We start from the raw sequence: 13,493 nt of genomic DNA on the forward strand, positions 1-13,493 counted from the left end.
TCATAAATAAAAAAATAAAAACTATATGATCAAGTTATGAAAAACGCAAAAACAATCTCACAGTGTTTTAAATAAATGTATTATCTTGTGTTGGGTCACATACATAGCTGCGCCGGAGCACAAGGGACCCTCAAGCCAACTCAGTAGAGAAGCAAAGGAAAGGAAGAGAAGGGAGTAAGAAAGGGAAGCTGGGGGGCTGGAGAGATGGCTCAGTGGTTAAGAGCACTGACTGCTCTTCCAGAGGTCCTGAGTTCAATTCCCAGCAACCACATGGTGGCTCACAACCATCTGTAATGAGATTTGATGCCCTCTTCTGGTGTGTCTGAAGATGGCTACAGTGTACTCACATATATAAAATAAATCTTAAAAAAAAAAGAAGAAAAGAAAAAAAAAAGGGAAGCTGGGGTGAGTGTGGTAGAGTAGTATGCACAAAGCATCATCTGACTTGTATGAAAGTGTCCTTGTGGAAACCAATGAAAAATTTAAGGACATACATAATTATTTAAAACAAAAACTTGAAACAACAACAGCAGAAGATTGCCATCAGGGCCGGGCATGGTAGTGATCTCAGCAGCCGGGAGGTTGAGGTGGGTTCATCTTGAACTCACAGAGCCCCTGTCTCAAAAGCAAATCATAACTCAAAGACCCCGCTAGTCTGTCTAGTGAAGTCACTCTTGGTCTCACAGTCTCCCCAGCACTGCATGCTTTTGTTTCTTTTGTTCCTCTGTCGTCACAGGGTCGCCCTTAGCCCAGGCTGGCCTCCACCTGGTTTAATAACCAAAGATGGCCTTGAGCTCCTGATACTTTGTCCTGCTCTTGAGTGCTGGGATTACAGACCTACAACACAACACTGACTAACATTTCCTGAGCCACATCTCCAGATGTGGGTTTTATTTCTCTGCATCTGGATAACACTCATTATTATTTATCTCTGATTCAGTCATCCTAGTGGATGTGAAGTGCTTTAATTTCACATTTTCTTGAGAACTCAGGGAATATTTGTCCTGTGCTTTTTATAGAAGTGGCGACTCAGATCCTAGGCTTATTTTTTTCCTTCTGCCACTGCCACTGCCAGGTGTGGTGGAGTACACCTTTCATCCTAGCACTTGGGAGGCAGAGGTAGGCAGAACTCTGTGAGTTTAAGGACAGCCTGGTCTACCTAGAGAGTTCCAGGACAGCCAAGGGGGTACACAGTGAGACCTTGTTTCAACAAAAAAATTCAAAAGAAAACAAACACCAGAGAACTCTACCACTGAACTGTGCCCGAGTGTGCCCGCACTTGATTTTTCTTCTAAACAGTTACCTTTCTTTTTGGAAAAGAGATTTATTTACTTATTTTTTAAGATTCATTTACTTTATTTATATGTCTACACTGTAGCTGTCTTCAGACACCAGAAGAGGGCATCAGATCCTATTACAGATGGTTGTGAGCCACCATGTGGTTGCTGGGAATTGAACTCAGGACCTCTGGAAGAGCAGTCAGTGCTCTTTACCGTTGAGTCATCTCTCCAGCCCCAAGAGATTTATTTATTATTGGTTTTGTTTGGTTTGTGGTTTTCAGGCCCTTGTGATCAAGCAGCCTTGGATTGTTGATCAAGTTTTGGCTTTTCACTCCGATCACCCTGCTGCAGTCAGCGGCATGCACCACCACTCCCAGGTTAAAGAAAGCCTCGAATCAAATCCCCGAGTATTGGAGTTAGTGATGGTAGTAAACCAACATGTGCGTGCTGGGAATTAAATCCATCTCCTTCACAAGAGCAACAAATGCTCTTGCCTGCTGAGTCATCTCTCCAGCCATTAAATAAATTAATCCTCATGAACAATAAATAAGAATGAAAATGAGGGGGCTGGGTTCAAGTCCCAGCAACAATATGGCTATAATGAGATCTGGTGCCCTCTTCTGGTGTGCAGGCATATATGTAGGCAGAAGAACACTGTAAACAAATCAATCTTCGAAAAAAAAAAAAAGAATAAAAATGTTCAACTTTGCTCGGTATGGTTGAGGCAGTGCACACGTTTAATTCTAGCACTCGAGACGCAGAAGCGGGCTGATGTCTGTGAGTTTGAGGCCAACCTGGTGTACAGAGGGAGTTCTAGGACATCAGAGCTACACAGAGAAACCCTCTCTGGAAAAGCAAAAGAAAACAACAAAAACAACCCCCCAACCCACCCAAACAACAACAAAAACAACCCCCCAACTCACCCACTCCTCAAGAAAAAGAAAAGAAAAAAACCCAAACAACAAAACCCTCACTGCCTGCTGGATAAGATGGTGCACACCTGCAATTCTAGCACTTGAGTGGCTGAGGCAGGTGGAGGTTGCAAAACCAATACCAGGTCAGCCAGGATTACACAGTGAAACTCCCCAAAATACCGTCGGGCTGTACAGATGGCTCAGGGTTACTGGTACACAGTGCTCATGCAGGCCAGGCCTGTGTTCAAGTTCGGTTTCCAGTACCTACCCCTGTCAGGTCCACGGCATTGGGCATCTCTGACCACCTCAGGTAGCTGCAGTCACTCACGTGTACCTACCCACAGACAGACGCATAAACGTAATTTATAAAACAAAAACAAGCCTTCAAAAATGATAACGAAGCAAATCTTGTTAAACCCGTGAAGGTGATTTGTTTTCTAAGCTTTTTATTTGGGGCTTTTGTATGTCTTTTGTGAATTGTTTTGAGTTGATGCTACATACAGAGTGTCAAGGAGACTTCCTTTCTGCATAGGAATGTCCGGTTCCCCCTGGGTTTTTGCTCAAAAAGAAAAGAAGGATGAGATCACCAAGGCCTTCAGTGTCCTGTCCTTAGCTTTAAGGAGACATTTTCTTCCGGGGTTGGGGGGTTGGGTGCGGGTGGGGGTGGGGTGGAGGTGGGGGATGGGGGGTGAGGAATCTTCCTTGGGCGTTCTCTACAGTACTACAACTCCCAGCAGACAGCGCGCGGTCCGTCTTCCAGCCAGGAGGGGGAAACCTGGACTGCCGTTAGTTCTAAGGCGGAGCGCAGCCAGAGACTGGTGCGAAGACCCACTCCTCCTAAAGTAGCCTCAATACTCTGGCCTCCGCGGAGGCTCCGCAAACCTAACAGTTCGTCCCTGGTATCTGACTGGCCTCTTGTCTCCTCACCTCGCTGTTCCGGGTTTCTTTTCAGTTTCCCGCGGAACGGTCTCTTGAAGACAACCAACCGCGGCCGAGAGTGTTGCAGCCTGGCCAACCACAGGCGCGGTGGGCGGTGGCCGGGACCGAGTGTTGGGCTTCAGGCTAAGGAGAGACAACCTGGCCGCGACCCGAGGAGCGTCCGGCGTAGTGCAGAAGTAGTTTCTTGCGATTAGGGTGAAGACACCTGTGGGACCAGCCTCCACCCATCGGAAGACCCCTTCGTAACGGTGATCTACCTCGGCGACAATGTCCAGCCAGATCATTCCATCCCTCCCCAAAACATTTTCCAGTAGCCTGGACCTGTGGAGGGAAAAGAATGACCAGCTCGTTAGACAGGCTAAGGTAAAATATGGTTGCTGGGACTCTCATCTTGTATCCGTAAGGTCCCAGAAAGCGGGTTTGCAATGATCTCACCCTAGTCTAAGGGAAAGGAGTTTGACCTCCGTCCTTAGAACCAGAGGAGACCGGAATATGTGTCGCGCCCCCCCACCCCGTCTCTGCTACGAGGGAGAAGGACTGAACCTTAATGCTTCTCTACCTAATTTCAGCAGCTGACTAGGGATTCTCGTCCGTCTCTGAGGCGACAGCAATCAGCCCAAGACACACTGGAAGGGTTTAGGGAGCTCCTCCTCACTCTTCAAGGTAAGGAAGACCTTCCAGGGGTCTCAGTTCCCCCTCTTCAGTATCTAAAGATCAGCTTTTCTTATGCAGTTCTAGGATTGAGGTGATTATTCTGGGGGTTAGGGAGTCCTGTGTAAAGCACAGAAGAGACTGGATGGGATTGTCTTTCTTTTTTCCTTTTTTTAATTGGATATTTTATGTATTTACATTTCAAATGTTATCCCCCTTTCCCCCTCTCCCATCCCCCGTCTCCCATTCCCCCTTCCCCATATCCCCTCCCCTGGGATTGTCTTTCAATCGCTTAATTTCTTGTCACACACACACACACACACACACACACACACACACACACACACACACACAGAGGAACATTTGAAGAAGTGATTTTCAGTAGACTTAGAAAACTCTCTGCTCTCTCCAAAGTTGTCTGAGCAACAAATGAATTCCTTACTGAAGCCTTGGTTGTAGTGGGGTTGATCTTTGGATTGGAAACCATTTGGGCTGTGTGTCATGGGACAGACTGGGGGACCAGCCTCCTGTTGTTCCAGGCCTCCCTGCTGCTGTTCCTGCTCTGCCCTTGGAGCTGACTGTCACCTGTAATTATATAATCCTGAGGGCCAGCCTGGCCCAGGGTTTCACTGAAGACCTTACTGAAGATGTTCAAAGGGGCCTAGAAAGAGGTAAGGTCTCCTCTGTGCCTGGTAGTTTCAGTTTGGATTTAGGGATGAGGCTGGAGGTGAGAGGATCCATGGAGACGGATGTTCTTTTTTTTTTGGTTCTTTTTTTCGGAGCTGGGGACCGAACCCAGGGCCTTGCGCTTCCTAGGCAAGCGCTCTACCACTGAGCTAAATCCCCAACCCCAGATGTTCTTTTCTAATCCTCTGTATGTTCCTCAGACTAGGCAGGTGTATTACTCTAATCTTTGGGCTCTTTCAGAAAGGACAACCCAGACAGTGTTGGGAGATGAGAGATGGATTTGTGTGTGTTTGTGCTCTGCAGTGCTGGAGGCCCAGCATCAGATGGGGTCCAAGTGTCAGCAGGGACTCAAGGAGCTGTGGCGCGCTGTCCTCTCTGCTCCCTCCCCTCTGCCGGAGCTGCTGCCTGCCTTACACTGCCTGGCCAGCCTTCACGCTGCCCTCTGGATGAGTACCGATCACCTCGGGGACCTGACCTCACTGCTGCAAACCCTAAATGGCAGCCAGGTAACCGGGGGAGCGAAGATGAATGTACTACCCCACCCCCCAAATCTCCTAGGGCTTCAGACATGCTAAGCAAGCATCTACCTTTTCCACCTTCCCTTCCTGCCCATCTTCCTGTTTTTTAATGTATTTTTATGTGTTCGAGTGTTTGACTTGACTATATGAATGTGTACCGTGTTTGTGCCAGGTACTGTGAAAGTCAGGAGAAGGGGTTAGATCCCCTGAAACTGGAGTGACAGAGCCACCGTGTTGTGCCTCTGTGTAGATACTAGGAACCAAACTTGGGTCCTCTGTAAGAATAAATGCTCTTAACCACTGAGCCATTTCTCTAGTCTACCCCTCACTTTTGAGACAAAGTCTTACTATGTAGCCTTAGACCAGGATGGCTTCAAACTCACAAAGGCCCACCTACCTCTGTCTCCTAAGTGCTGGGATAGAGGCGTACCACTGTGCCAGGCGTCCCACTTTGATTTGGAGACAGGCTCTTACTGGGTACCCAGGCTGCAAACTCCTGCAGTCCTCCTGGTGCCACCTCTCCAGCGCTGAGATATTGGTGTGGACCACCTCACCCGGTTCTCAGCTCTTTTTACCTTTTATTTGAAGATAGAAACTTAGTAAGTTGTCCAGTCTAGCCTAGCCTTGAATTCACTCTGTAGCCAAGGTTCAAGATCTTGAACTTACAGTCCTTTTGCCTCAGCATCTACAGCCTGAGTCACTGTTCTTTAGAGCCTGCCCACTATTCTCTGTTAAAGCATCATTATATTCTGGGAAGGCTGCTATCATGGTTGCCAATAAACAAAACAAAACAAAACAAAACAAAACACACAAAACCCCAAAATAACAAGAACCCCAACCAACCAACCAAAAAAGCCTGACAGTCTTTCTGAGTGACTTTGCTCTGGTTAGCTCCTCATTGGGGGTTTTCTGGGGGCAATGCTTACAGTAGCTTAAAGAATCCAAGTAAGGATAAAGCTCTTGGGGCTGTGCTGGTGCTCCCTCCCAGCCTCTGTCTTCTCATAGGAGCCCAGACATGTTCCTTGTCCCATGTCCACCTGGGCACGAGTGACAGGGGGTTCCAGTTAGCACCTTTGCGCGGTTTTCTTCCTGCCCACATCATTGCCCCACAGTTGTCTTTGTCTTATGATTGGGGAACAGTGATCAGAAGGACTCTTGGGCTCAAAGACTGGGTGGAATAGACTGGCAAGAAAGGGGATGCTGTGGTTGGGGATTTAGCTCAGTGGTAGAGCGCTTGCCTAGCAAGTGCAAGGCCCTGGGTTCGGTCCCCAGCTCCGAAAAAAAGAAAAAAAAAAAAAAAAAAAGGGGGGGGGGGATGCTTACAGGGTTAGGGCCTCTTGACTGTCCTTCTCTCTCCAGACTGAGACCTCTGAGGACCTGCTACTATTGCTAAAATCCTGGAGTCCTCCAGTTGAGAAGCTACACGCTCCACTGATTCTGCAGGATGCGGAGAGTTTAAAGGATGTCCTTCTGACAGCATTTGCCTGCAGACAAGGTCTAGCAACCTGAATCCTCTCTTCTTTTTCTAAGGGATCCTCTGGTCTTATGCTCTCGGTACCTCCATAGATATTCTCTGTGTTCTTGTTTCCCATCACGCTTCCTGCCTTATGAGTTTTTTCCCTAAGCCTGTGTCATGATTGCTCCCAGGCTTCCAGGAGCTAATCACAGGGAGCCTACCCCATGCACAGAGCAGCCTGCAGGAAGCAGCCTCAGGTCTGTGTCCGCCATCGGTGTTAGTCCAGGTGTACACGGCGCTGGGGACGTGTCTCCGTAAGATGGTAAAGATAAAGCCCTCAGTATTGGGGGGAACCATGGGCATTATGCTTTGTGAGGGTAGCTGAGACTTGTATCTTTCTGTTTGCGTAGGGAAGTCCACAGAGAGCACTGTTGTACTTGACTGAAGCCTTGAAAGTGGGAACAACCTGTGCCCTTCCACTTCTGGAAGCTTCCAGAGTATATAGGCAACTGGGAGACACAGCAGCAGAGCTGGAGAGCCTGCAGCTACTGGTTGAGGTGAGGAGCATCCAGGCGGAAGCACCCTGTGGAAGACTGCTGAGGGGCTTGTGTTGCGGTGACTCAGGACAGGAGTCTGAGTGTGCTTCACAAAGATGTCAGTGTTGTTTCTGTTCTTTTTAGGCCTTGAGTGCCACCCATAGTTCTGAAACATTCAAACGTCTCATTGAAGTAGAATCGCTACTTCCACAACCTGACCCAGCCTCTCCTCTCCATTGTGGCACACAGAGCCAGGCCAAGCACCTGCTAGCAAGTCGATGCCTACAGACGGGGAGGTGAGATCAGCCCCCTGAGCTTTCACTGGATATGTGATTCATTTTGGCATATGTGGGGTGTGGGGGTGGGGCAGGAGGAACCTTCCACTTTTTGGGGTGTATAGAAGCTAGAGATCAACATTGGGTCCTGTTGTCTACTGTATTTTTTTGAGACAGGGTCTTGCAGTGAACCTGGAGCACAGTAGTTTTGACTAGACTAGCTGGCCTTTGAAACCTTGTGATTTGCCTATCTCTGACTTCTTTCTTACCCCAAATATTGTGTTTAAAAATGTGTTTACTTAGACCTGGAGATATGGCTCAGCGGTTGAGAGCACTGACTGGTCTTTCAGAGGTCTTGAGTTCAAATTCCATCAACCACATGGTGGCTCACAACCATCTGTAATGGGGTTTGGTGCCCTCTTCTGGTGTGTCTGAAGACAGCTATAGTGCACTTTTTTTTTTTTTTTTTTTGGTTTTTTTTTTCGGAGCTGGGGATCGAACCCAGGGCCTTGCGCTTCCTAGGCAAGCGCTCTACCACTGAGCTAAATCCCCAGCCCCCACTTTTTTTTTTCTTCTTTTCTTTTTTTCTTTTTTTCGGGCTGGGGACCCAACCCAGGGCCTTCAAGGCTTTGCTAGGCAAGCGCTCTACCACTGAGCTAAATCCCCAACCCTATAGTGCACTTATAAATACAATAAACCAATTTTAAAAAATGTATTGCTGCCCACCAGTGGTGCTGCCAGCACATGCCTTTAATCCCAGCGCTCGGGAGGCAGAGTCAGGCAGATCTCTGAGTGGAGGTCAGTCTGGTCTATAGAGCGAGTTCCAGGTCAGCCAAGGCTACACAGAGAAACTCTGTCTTGAAAATCAAAAACCGGGGTTGGGATTTAGCTCAGTGGTAGAGCGCTTACCTAGGAAGCGCAAGGCCCTGGGTTCGGTCCCCAGCTCCGAAAAAAAAAAAAAAAAAAAAAAAAAAAAAAAAAAAAAAAAAAAAAAAACCCAAAGTCAACCAAATAAACAAGCATAAAAGGCTTTTTACGAAGGTACTGGAGCTCTAAACTCAGGTCATCGTGGTTACATAGCAAGCACTTTATACAGCTAACCATGTTCCCAGCCCCTACTTTTCTCTAGTATGATTGCTTATTTCTGTGAATACAGCATTGGTGAGACGTAGGTCCCCACTATGAGCCCCCTGCCTTACAGCAGGACCTGAAGTGGAGTCGACACTCAGACAGTAACCTCTTTTCTTTGAAAAGTGGAAGTGTCCTTCTGCATCCATTCCGAAATGGATTAGATCTGAGCCAAGGTTGGAGCTTCCAGACTGTGCTTTCCACTTTCCACCTCAAAGCTCAGGCATCCCTCCATTAGGCAAAAGAGATTATTCTCATTGGAACCTTTTGGGGAGCCAGGGCCTTGGTGAAGCTCACAGGCTGACTGACCCTGCAGGGCAGAAGAAGCTGCGGAGCATTACCTGGACCTGCTGGCAGTGTTGCTGGATGGCTCAGAGCCTAGGGTGGGTGTGTGTCCGAGGTTCTGTTCCCTTTGGTGGGAGGGTTGGGATCACCCCTGCTCCCTTACTTGGTCTTGACGGGGACCCAGTTCTCTCTGCTTGGCTCTGGGGCCATGGGTAAAGAGCTCAGGGATGGTAACTCATGCCACATCAAGACACTGTACCCTCCTCCCACCCCAGTTCTCCCCACCCACCTCTGCTCTAGGGCCCTGTGTGCCGGAGCTGTGTCTGGAGGCAGCAGCAGCATTGATCCAGGCAGGCCGAGCCTCAGACGCTTTGACTGTGTGTGAGGAGCTACTCAGCCGTACGTCATCTCTGCTTCCCAAGATGCCCTCCTTGTGGGAAAATGCCAGCAAAAGAACCAAAGAACTGCCATATTGCCCAATCTGGGCCTCTGCCACTCGCTTGCTTCAGGGCCAGGCCTGGTCACAACTGAAGGCTCAAAAAGAGGCACTTAGTGAATTTAGCCAGTGAGTCCAGGAGGACAGGGTGGGGAGGTTCGGAAGGATGATTTCTGACTGGAACCGGGTGGGTTTACTTTGTTTTAGAGGCTACCTTAATTTATGAGCTTGGCTCTTTTTTCCTGTGTTTATATTCCTTTTCAGGTGCCTTGAGCTGCTCTTTCGGGCCCTGCCTAAGGACAAAGAGCAAGGTGATTTCATTTTTTGTCTTTTTCTTTTTTAACTGGGTCTCATGTAGACCAGGATGGATTCCTGCCTTCCTCCTCCAACTACCCAAGTGCTGGAAATATAAGCATTTGCCACCATGCCTGCCTCTAACTTAAATTGTCAGTTTTTCTTAACTCCTGAAAAGTGTTGTGTGGGGCCTCCCTTTCCACTGCACCTCAATCCATCAGACTAGGAGACTTAAGTCGACATGCTGGGCATGTTAGCACATACCTTTAAACCCAATACTCCTAGTTGGGGGATCTCTTGAGTTTGAGGCTATCCTGATTTATAAAGTGAGTTCGGAGTCAGCCAGGGCTCTGTGGGTTTTTTGAGACCTTATCTCAAAAAAAAAAAAAAAATATTGGGGAGGCCATGAAGAGAATGGGTACTTGGGGGTTTGGTGACTGTGTCTGGGATGATAGAAAGATTCTTGCTGACTTGGGTGGTGGTCTCTAGGAGCAGGCTCCAACTGTGAGCAGAAATGCAAGTCTGATGTGTCACTGAAACAGCTTCGAGTGGCTGCTCTGATTAGCCGTGGACTGGAATGGGTAGCCATTGGACAGGATACCAAAGCCTTAAGTGACTTCCTTCTCAGTGTGCAGATATGCCCAGGTATGTACACCAGCATGACATTGGCTGTACTTGGACAGATGTGTAAATGGTATTCCCAGATATGAGAGAAAAGGGTGTGCTGTGTATACCCAGCACGTACCACGTGCACATGGTATGCATGGCTCCTGAGAGCTCCCTGGTCTCCCTACTGTCTTCAGACACAGAGATCTGGGCTGTGTGGGGATGGGTTTTGTAGGAACAGGGCCAGTTGAACACTTTGTACAGGCAAGCAATGGCCTCTGGGAGAGGCTGGGTATAAATAATCTAGTTCTGGTTTCACATGTGAGTAGAGAAGATACTTCCTCTCTCTCAGTCTGGTTTTCTTTTTAAATGATGCCTAAGGCCCTCTCAGGTTCTAAGTCTTTGTACCTTGGGGTGGGGCTATAGGCAATAGAGATGGTTCCTTTTACCTGCTTCAGACTCTGAAAAGATTGGATCGGAAGAATGAGGCCACTGCTTTCTGGCGGGAGGCCCAAAGTCAGCTGCCACAGGAAGAAGCTGCCAGGTGAGCTGAGTGTTGCTGGCTTGGGGATAAGGGGGAGCTGGAGTCCTGTGGTTCTGAGACCTAGTGAGGGTGCTGAGGAGGAACAGAAGGAAGCAAGGGTGTGAACTCTGTCCATCTTTCATTCTCAGCCACCATCATTCTTGTTTTTCAGGTGTCTTCCACTGTATTTAGAAACCTGTTTGAACTGGATCCATCCCCCTAACTGTGAAGCCTTTTTTGAGGAGTTTGGGACTGCGGTGTTGGAGTCTTGTGACCTTTAGCTTCTTTGTTCCAGGAGCTTGAACTTTGGCCTCTGTGGACTCTCCTTGGGGAGGGTTTTGTTTTTTGTTTTTTCGTTTATTTTTTTTTCTGCCTTATCTTCTTTGGAGAATGGCTGGAACTGATTGTCTCTAAGTAAGTCCTTCACTCATGAGACTGGTCCTGTGAACCTTGATCTACTTACTACCAGTCTAGTTCCATGAACAAATCATTGTCTGTTCATGGTAGTTTCCTTCCTCCCTCCCTCCCTCCCTCCCTCTCCCCCTCTCCCTGTTTTCCTTCCTTCCTTCCTTCCTTCCTTCCTTCCTTCCTTCCTTCCTTCCTCCTTCCCTCCCTCCCTCGCTCCTTCCCTCCCTCCCCCTCTCCCTGTTTTCCTTCCTTCCTTCCTTCCTTCCTTCCTTCCTTCCTTCCTTCCTTCCTTCCTCCTTCCCTCCCTCCCTCATTACCTCCCTCCCTCCCCCTCTCCTGTTTTCCTTCCTTCCTTCCTCCCTCTCTCTCTTTGTGTTGAGGAAAATCTTATATTTATGTCTTATCTGCCCACTGCACACGGTTGAATGGAAGGCAGGCTCAGGTGAACTAGTTGGGTATTGGCCATCTAAGATGCTCAATTTCCTATCTCTGTCTTCTGCCTGCCTTCCCTGTCTCCCTAATTCCCCTCTCTCTGGTAGGTTGGCTTCTGGGGACTAAACTTCAGTTCCTCATATAAGTCCCCATTCCTGCCTTTTACCCCCTTTACCATCTATCACAGAGCTTGAGGTATGAGTCGGAAGAAAAGGCTACATTAACCCTTCCGGAGAAGCAGTGGCTTAGTCCTTTTTAAGTTATTATTAAAGTTTTGAATTGCTTATTTTAAGTTGTATGTGTGTGTGTGCCTTTGGAGGCCAGAGGTGTTAGGTCCTTAGAGCTATAGTTACAGGCGGTTGTGAACCACCTGACATGGGTACTGGGAATCCAACCTGTGTTCTCTGGAAGAGCAATTAAACACTCTTAACCTGAGTCATCTCTCTAGCTCTGCTATCTAAAAGCACAGCCCAAAGCCCAGGAATCTGTGCTAGGTGACAGGGAACAAAGTTAGGTCTGCAGAGTGATCTTGACAAGACTCCTGTTTTAAACTTTTCTTTCTTTTTTTTTTTTTTTCGGAGCTGGGGACCGAACCCAGGGCCTTGTGCTTGTTAGGTAAGCGCTCTACCACTGAGCTAAATCCCCAACCTTGACAAGACTCTTAAGGAAGAACAGTAGTACTTGATACTTGAGGAGGTGGGGACATGTGGTACACAGCTTTAATCCCAGCACTTGGAAGGCAGAGGCAGGTACTCCACAGAATAAGTTCCAGAACAGCCAGGGCTATGTAGAGAGGCCATGTCTCAAATCAAAACAAAAGTGGGGTTGGAGGGAGGAGTGGTGAAGATGTGTCTCAGAGTAATTCCATCTCTAGAAACAGTCAGTCTCAGGTCAGTCTGTGTGGGTAGGAGGTGAAGGGTGAATTGAGTCAGGATGCCACCCAGAGCCAACAGACAGTCTTTTGACTATAATGAAAGCCAGTTAATTGTCTTTTGGGGCACAGGGACCTTAAATCACAGCACATGGTTGATCTTTTTTGCTCTTGGGCACTACTACATTTGCTATGTGTTCTGCAGTTGTCCTTGACTTCCTTGAACCTCAGTGCGCTCCCTCTCCAGATAATATTTATACTCTGTGTTAAGGAGTACAGACTCCCAAACCCTGAGGAATCACAAAGCCTGCATCATTAGAAGAGAGTGCAATGGGGGTTGGGGATTTAGCTCAGTGGTAGAGCGCTTACCTAACAAGCACAAGGCCCTGGGTTCGGTCCCCAGCTCCAAAAAAAAAAGAAGAGAGTGCAATGGCAATCGAGTGGATTAAGAGCTGGGGTGCTGATTCAGAACTAGGGTTCAGAGAGGAGGGGGTTGGGTGGAGCTAGGAGTCTCCTTCATTTTCTTTTTTTCTTTCTTCCTTCCCTCCCTCTCTTCCTTCCCTCCTCCCTTCCTTCCTCCCTCCCTTCCTTCCTTCCTTCCTTCCTTCCTTCCTTCCTTCCTTCCTTCCTTCCTTCCTTCCTTCCATCCTTTTTTGTAGACCAGAGTCCAGCTATGCAGCATTAGCTGGCTTCAAACTGTCAATCTCCTGCCTTTAGCCTCTGGAGTACTGAGATCTAGGGTGTACACCACCATACCCACTTGTTTTTGCTTGTTTTAAAATTTTATTTACTTAGTTTTGAGTATCATTTGGCTGGCTGGAACTCTTTTTTATAGGACAGGCTGACTTAAAACTCACAGAGAGCCGCCTGCCTCCGAAGTGCTGACATTAAATGCATGTACCACCACACTGCTTTTAAAATTTATTGAGATACTGTTTGAGACTAGAATTATAGCTATGTGCCATTACGCCGACATGGTTTTGTTTTTCAGAAAAGGTCTTGTATCCTGGGTTGATCTCCATCTAATAGTCCTCCTGCCTCAGCTTCCCAATTGCTAAAAATACAGACCTAGCCCATCCACCACGCCCTTCGTTGGAGCCAGTGTTTTAAAGCAGCACGAAGGATTTTAGTATGATGGAGTAAGAGGATCCCTAGGATTGGCGAGAAATGAACTATGTGGGTTATTATTACAACTCAGCTAAACTAATAAGGGTTCAAGCCTTTGTGCGAGGTTCTCCCAGCTGCCTATAAACT

At 47.8% G+C, this 13,493-nt stretch overlaps 1 protein-coding gene across 2 annotated transcripts; it reads left to right on the plus strand.

Moving 5' to 3' along the window:
• The first annotated feature begins 3,282 nt into the window (after positions 1-3,282).
• On the plus strand, positions 3,283-11,072 carry Fancg (FA complementation group G). 2 transcript variants are annotated; one of them, XM_032892031.1, is made up of 14 exons: positions 3,283-3,496; positions 3,703-3,796; positions 4,324-4,455; positions 4,775-4,977; positions 6,349-6,484; positions 6,637-6,767; positions 6,856-7,002; positions 7,126-7,277; positions 8,701-8,767; positions 8,945-9,234; positions 9,370-9,416; positions 9,889-10,044; positions 10,432-10,549; positions 10,701-11,072. In XM_032892031.1, the coding sequence occupies exons 1-14, from the start codon at positions 3,401-3,403 to the stop codon at positions 10,807-10,809; spliced, it is 1,878 nt and encodes a 625-aa protein (XP_032747922.1). In that variant the 5' UTR covers positions 3,283-3,400; the 3' UTR covers positions 10,810-11,072. The 2 variants fall into 2 exon arrangements, with proteins under 2 accessions (XP_032747922.1, XP_032747929.1); XM_032892038.1 differs by having other exon boundaries at positions 3,290-3,496; positions 3,706-3,796.
• The last annotated feature ends 2,421 nt before the right edge of the window (positions 11,073-13,493 follow it).

Source organism: Rattus rattus, chromosome 1 (assembly GCF_011064425.1).
Source record: "Rattus rattus isolate New Zealand chromosome 1, Rrattus_CSIRO_v1, whole genome shotgun sequence".
In the NCBI taxonomy this organism is placed as follows: Eukaryota; Metazoa; Chordata; class Mammalia; order Rodentia; family Muridae; genus Rattus; species Rattus rattus.

Excerpts from the sequence above, each read along its gene's own strand:
- Fancg (XM_032892031.1), top strand. The coding sequence starts at position 3,401 with ATGTCCAGCCAGATCATTCCATCCCTCCCCAAAACATTTTCCAGTAGC. Across the intron at positions 3,797-4,323 it reads GCTCCTCCTCACTCTTCAAG|GCCTCCCTGCTGCTGTTCCT; the intron begins GTAAGGAAGACC and ends CTGTTGTTCCAG. Across the intron at positions 6,768-6,855 it reads GGACGTGTCTCCGTAAGATG|GGAAGTCCACAGAGAGCACT; the intron begins GTAAAGATAAAG and ends CTGTTTGCGTAG.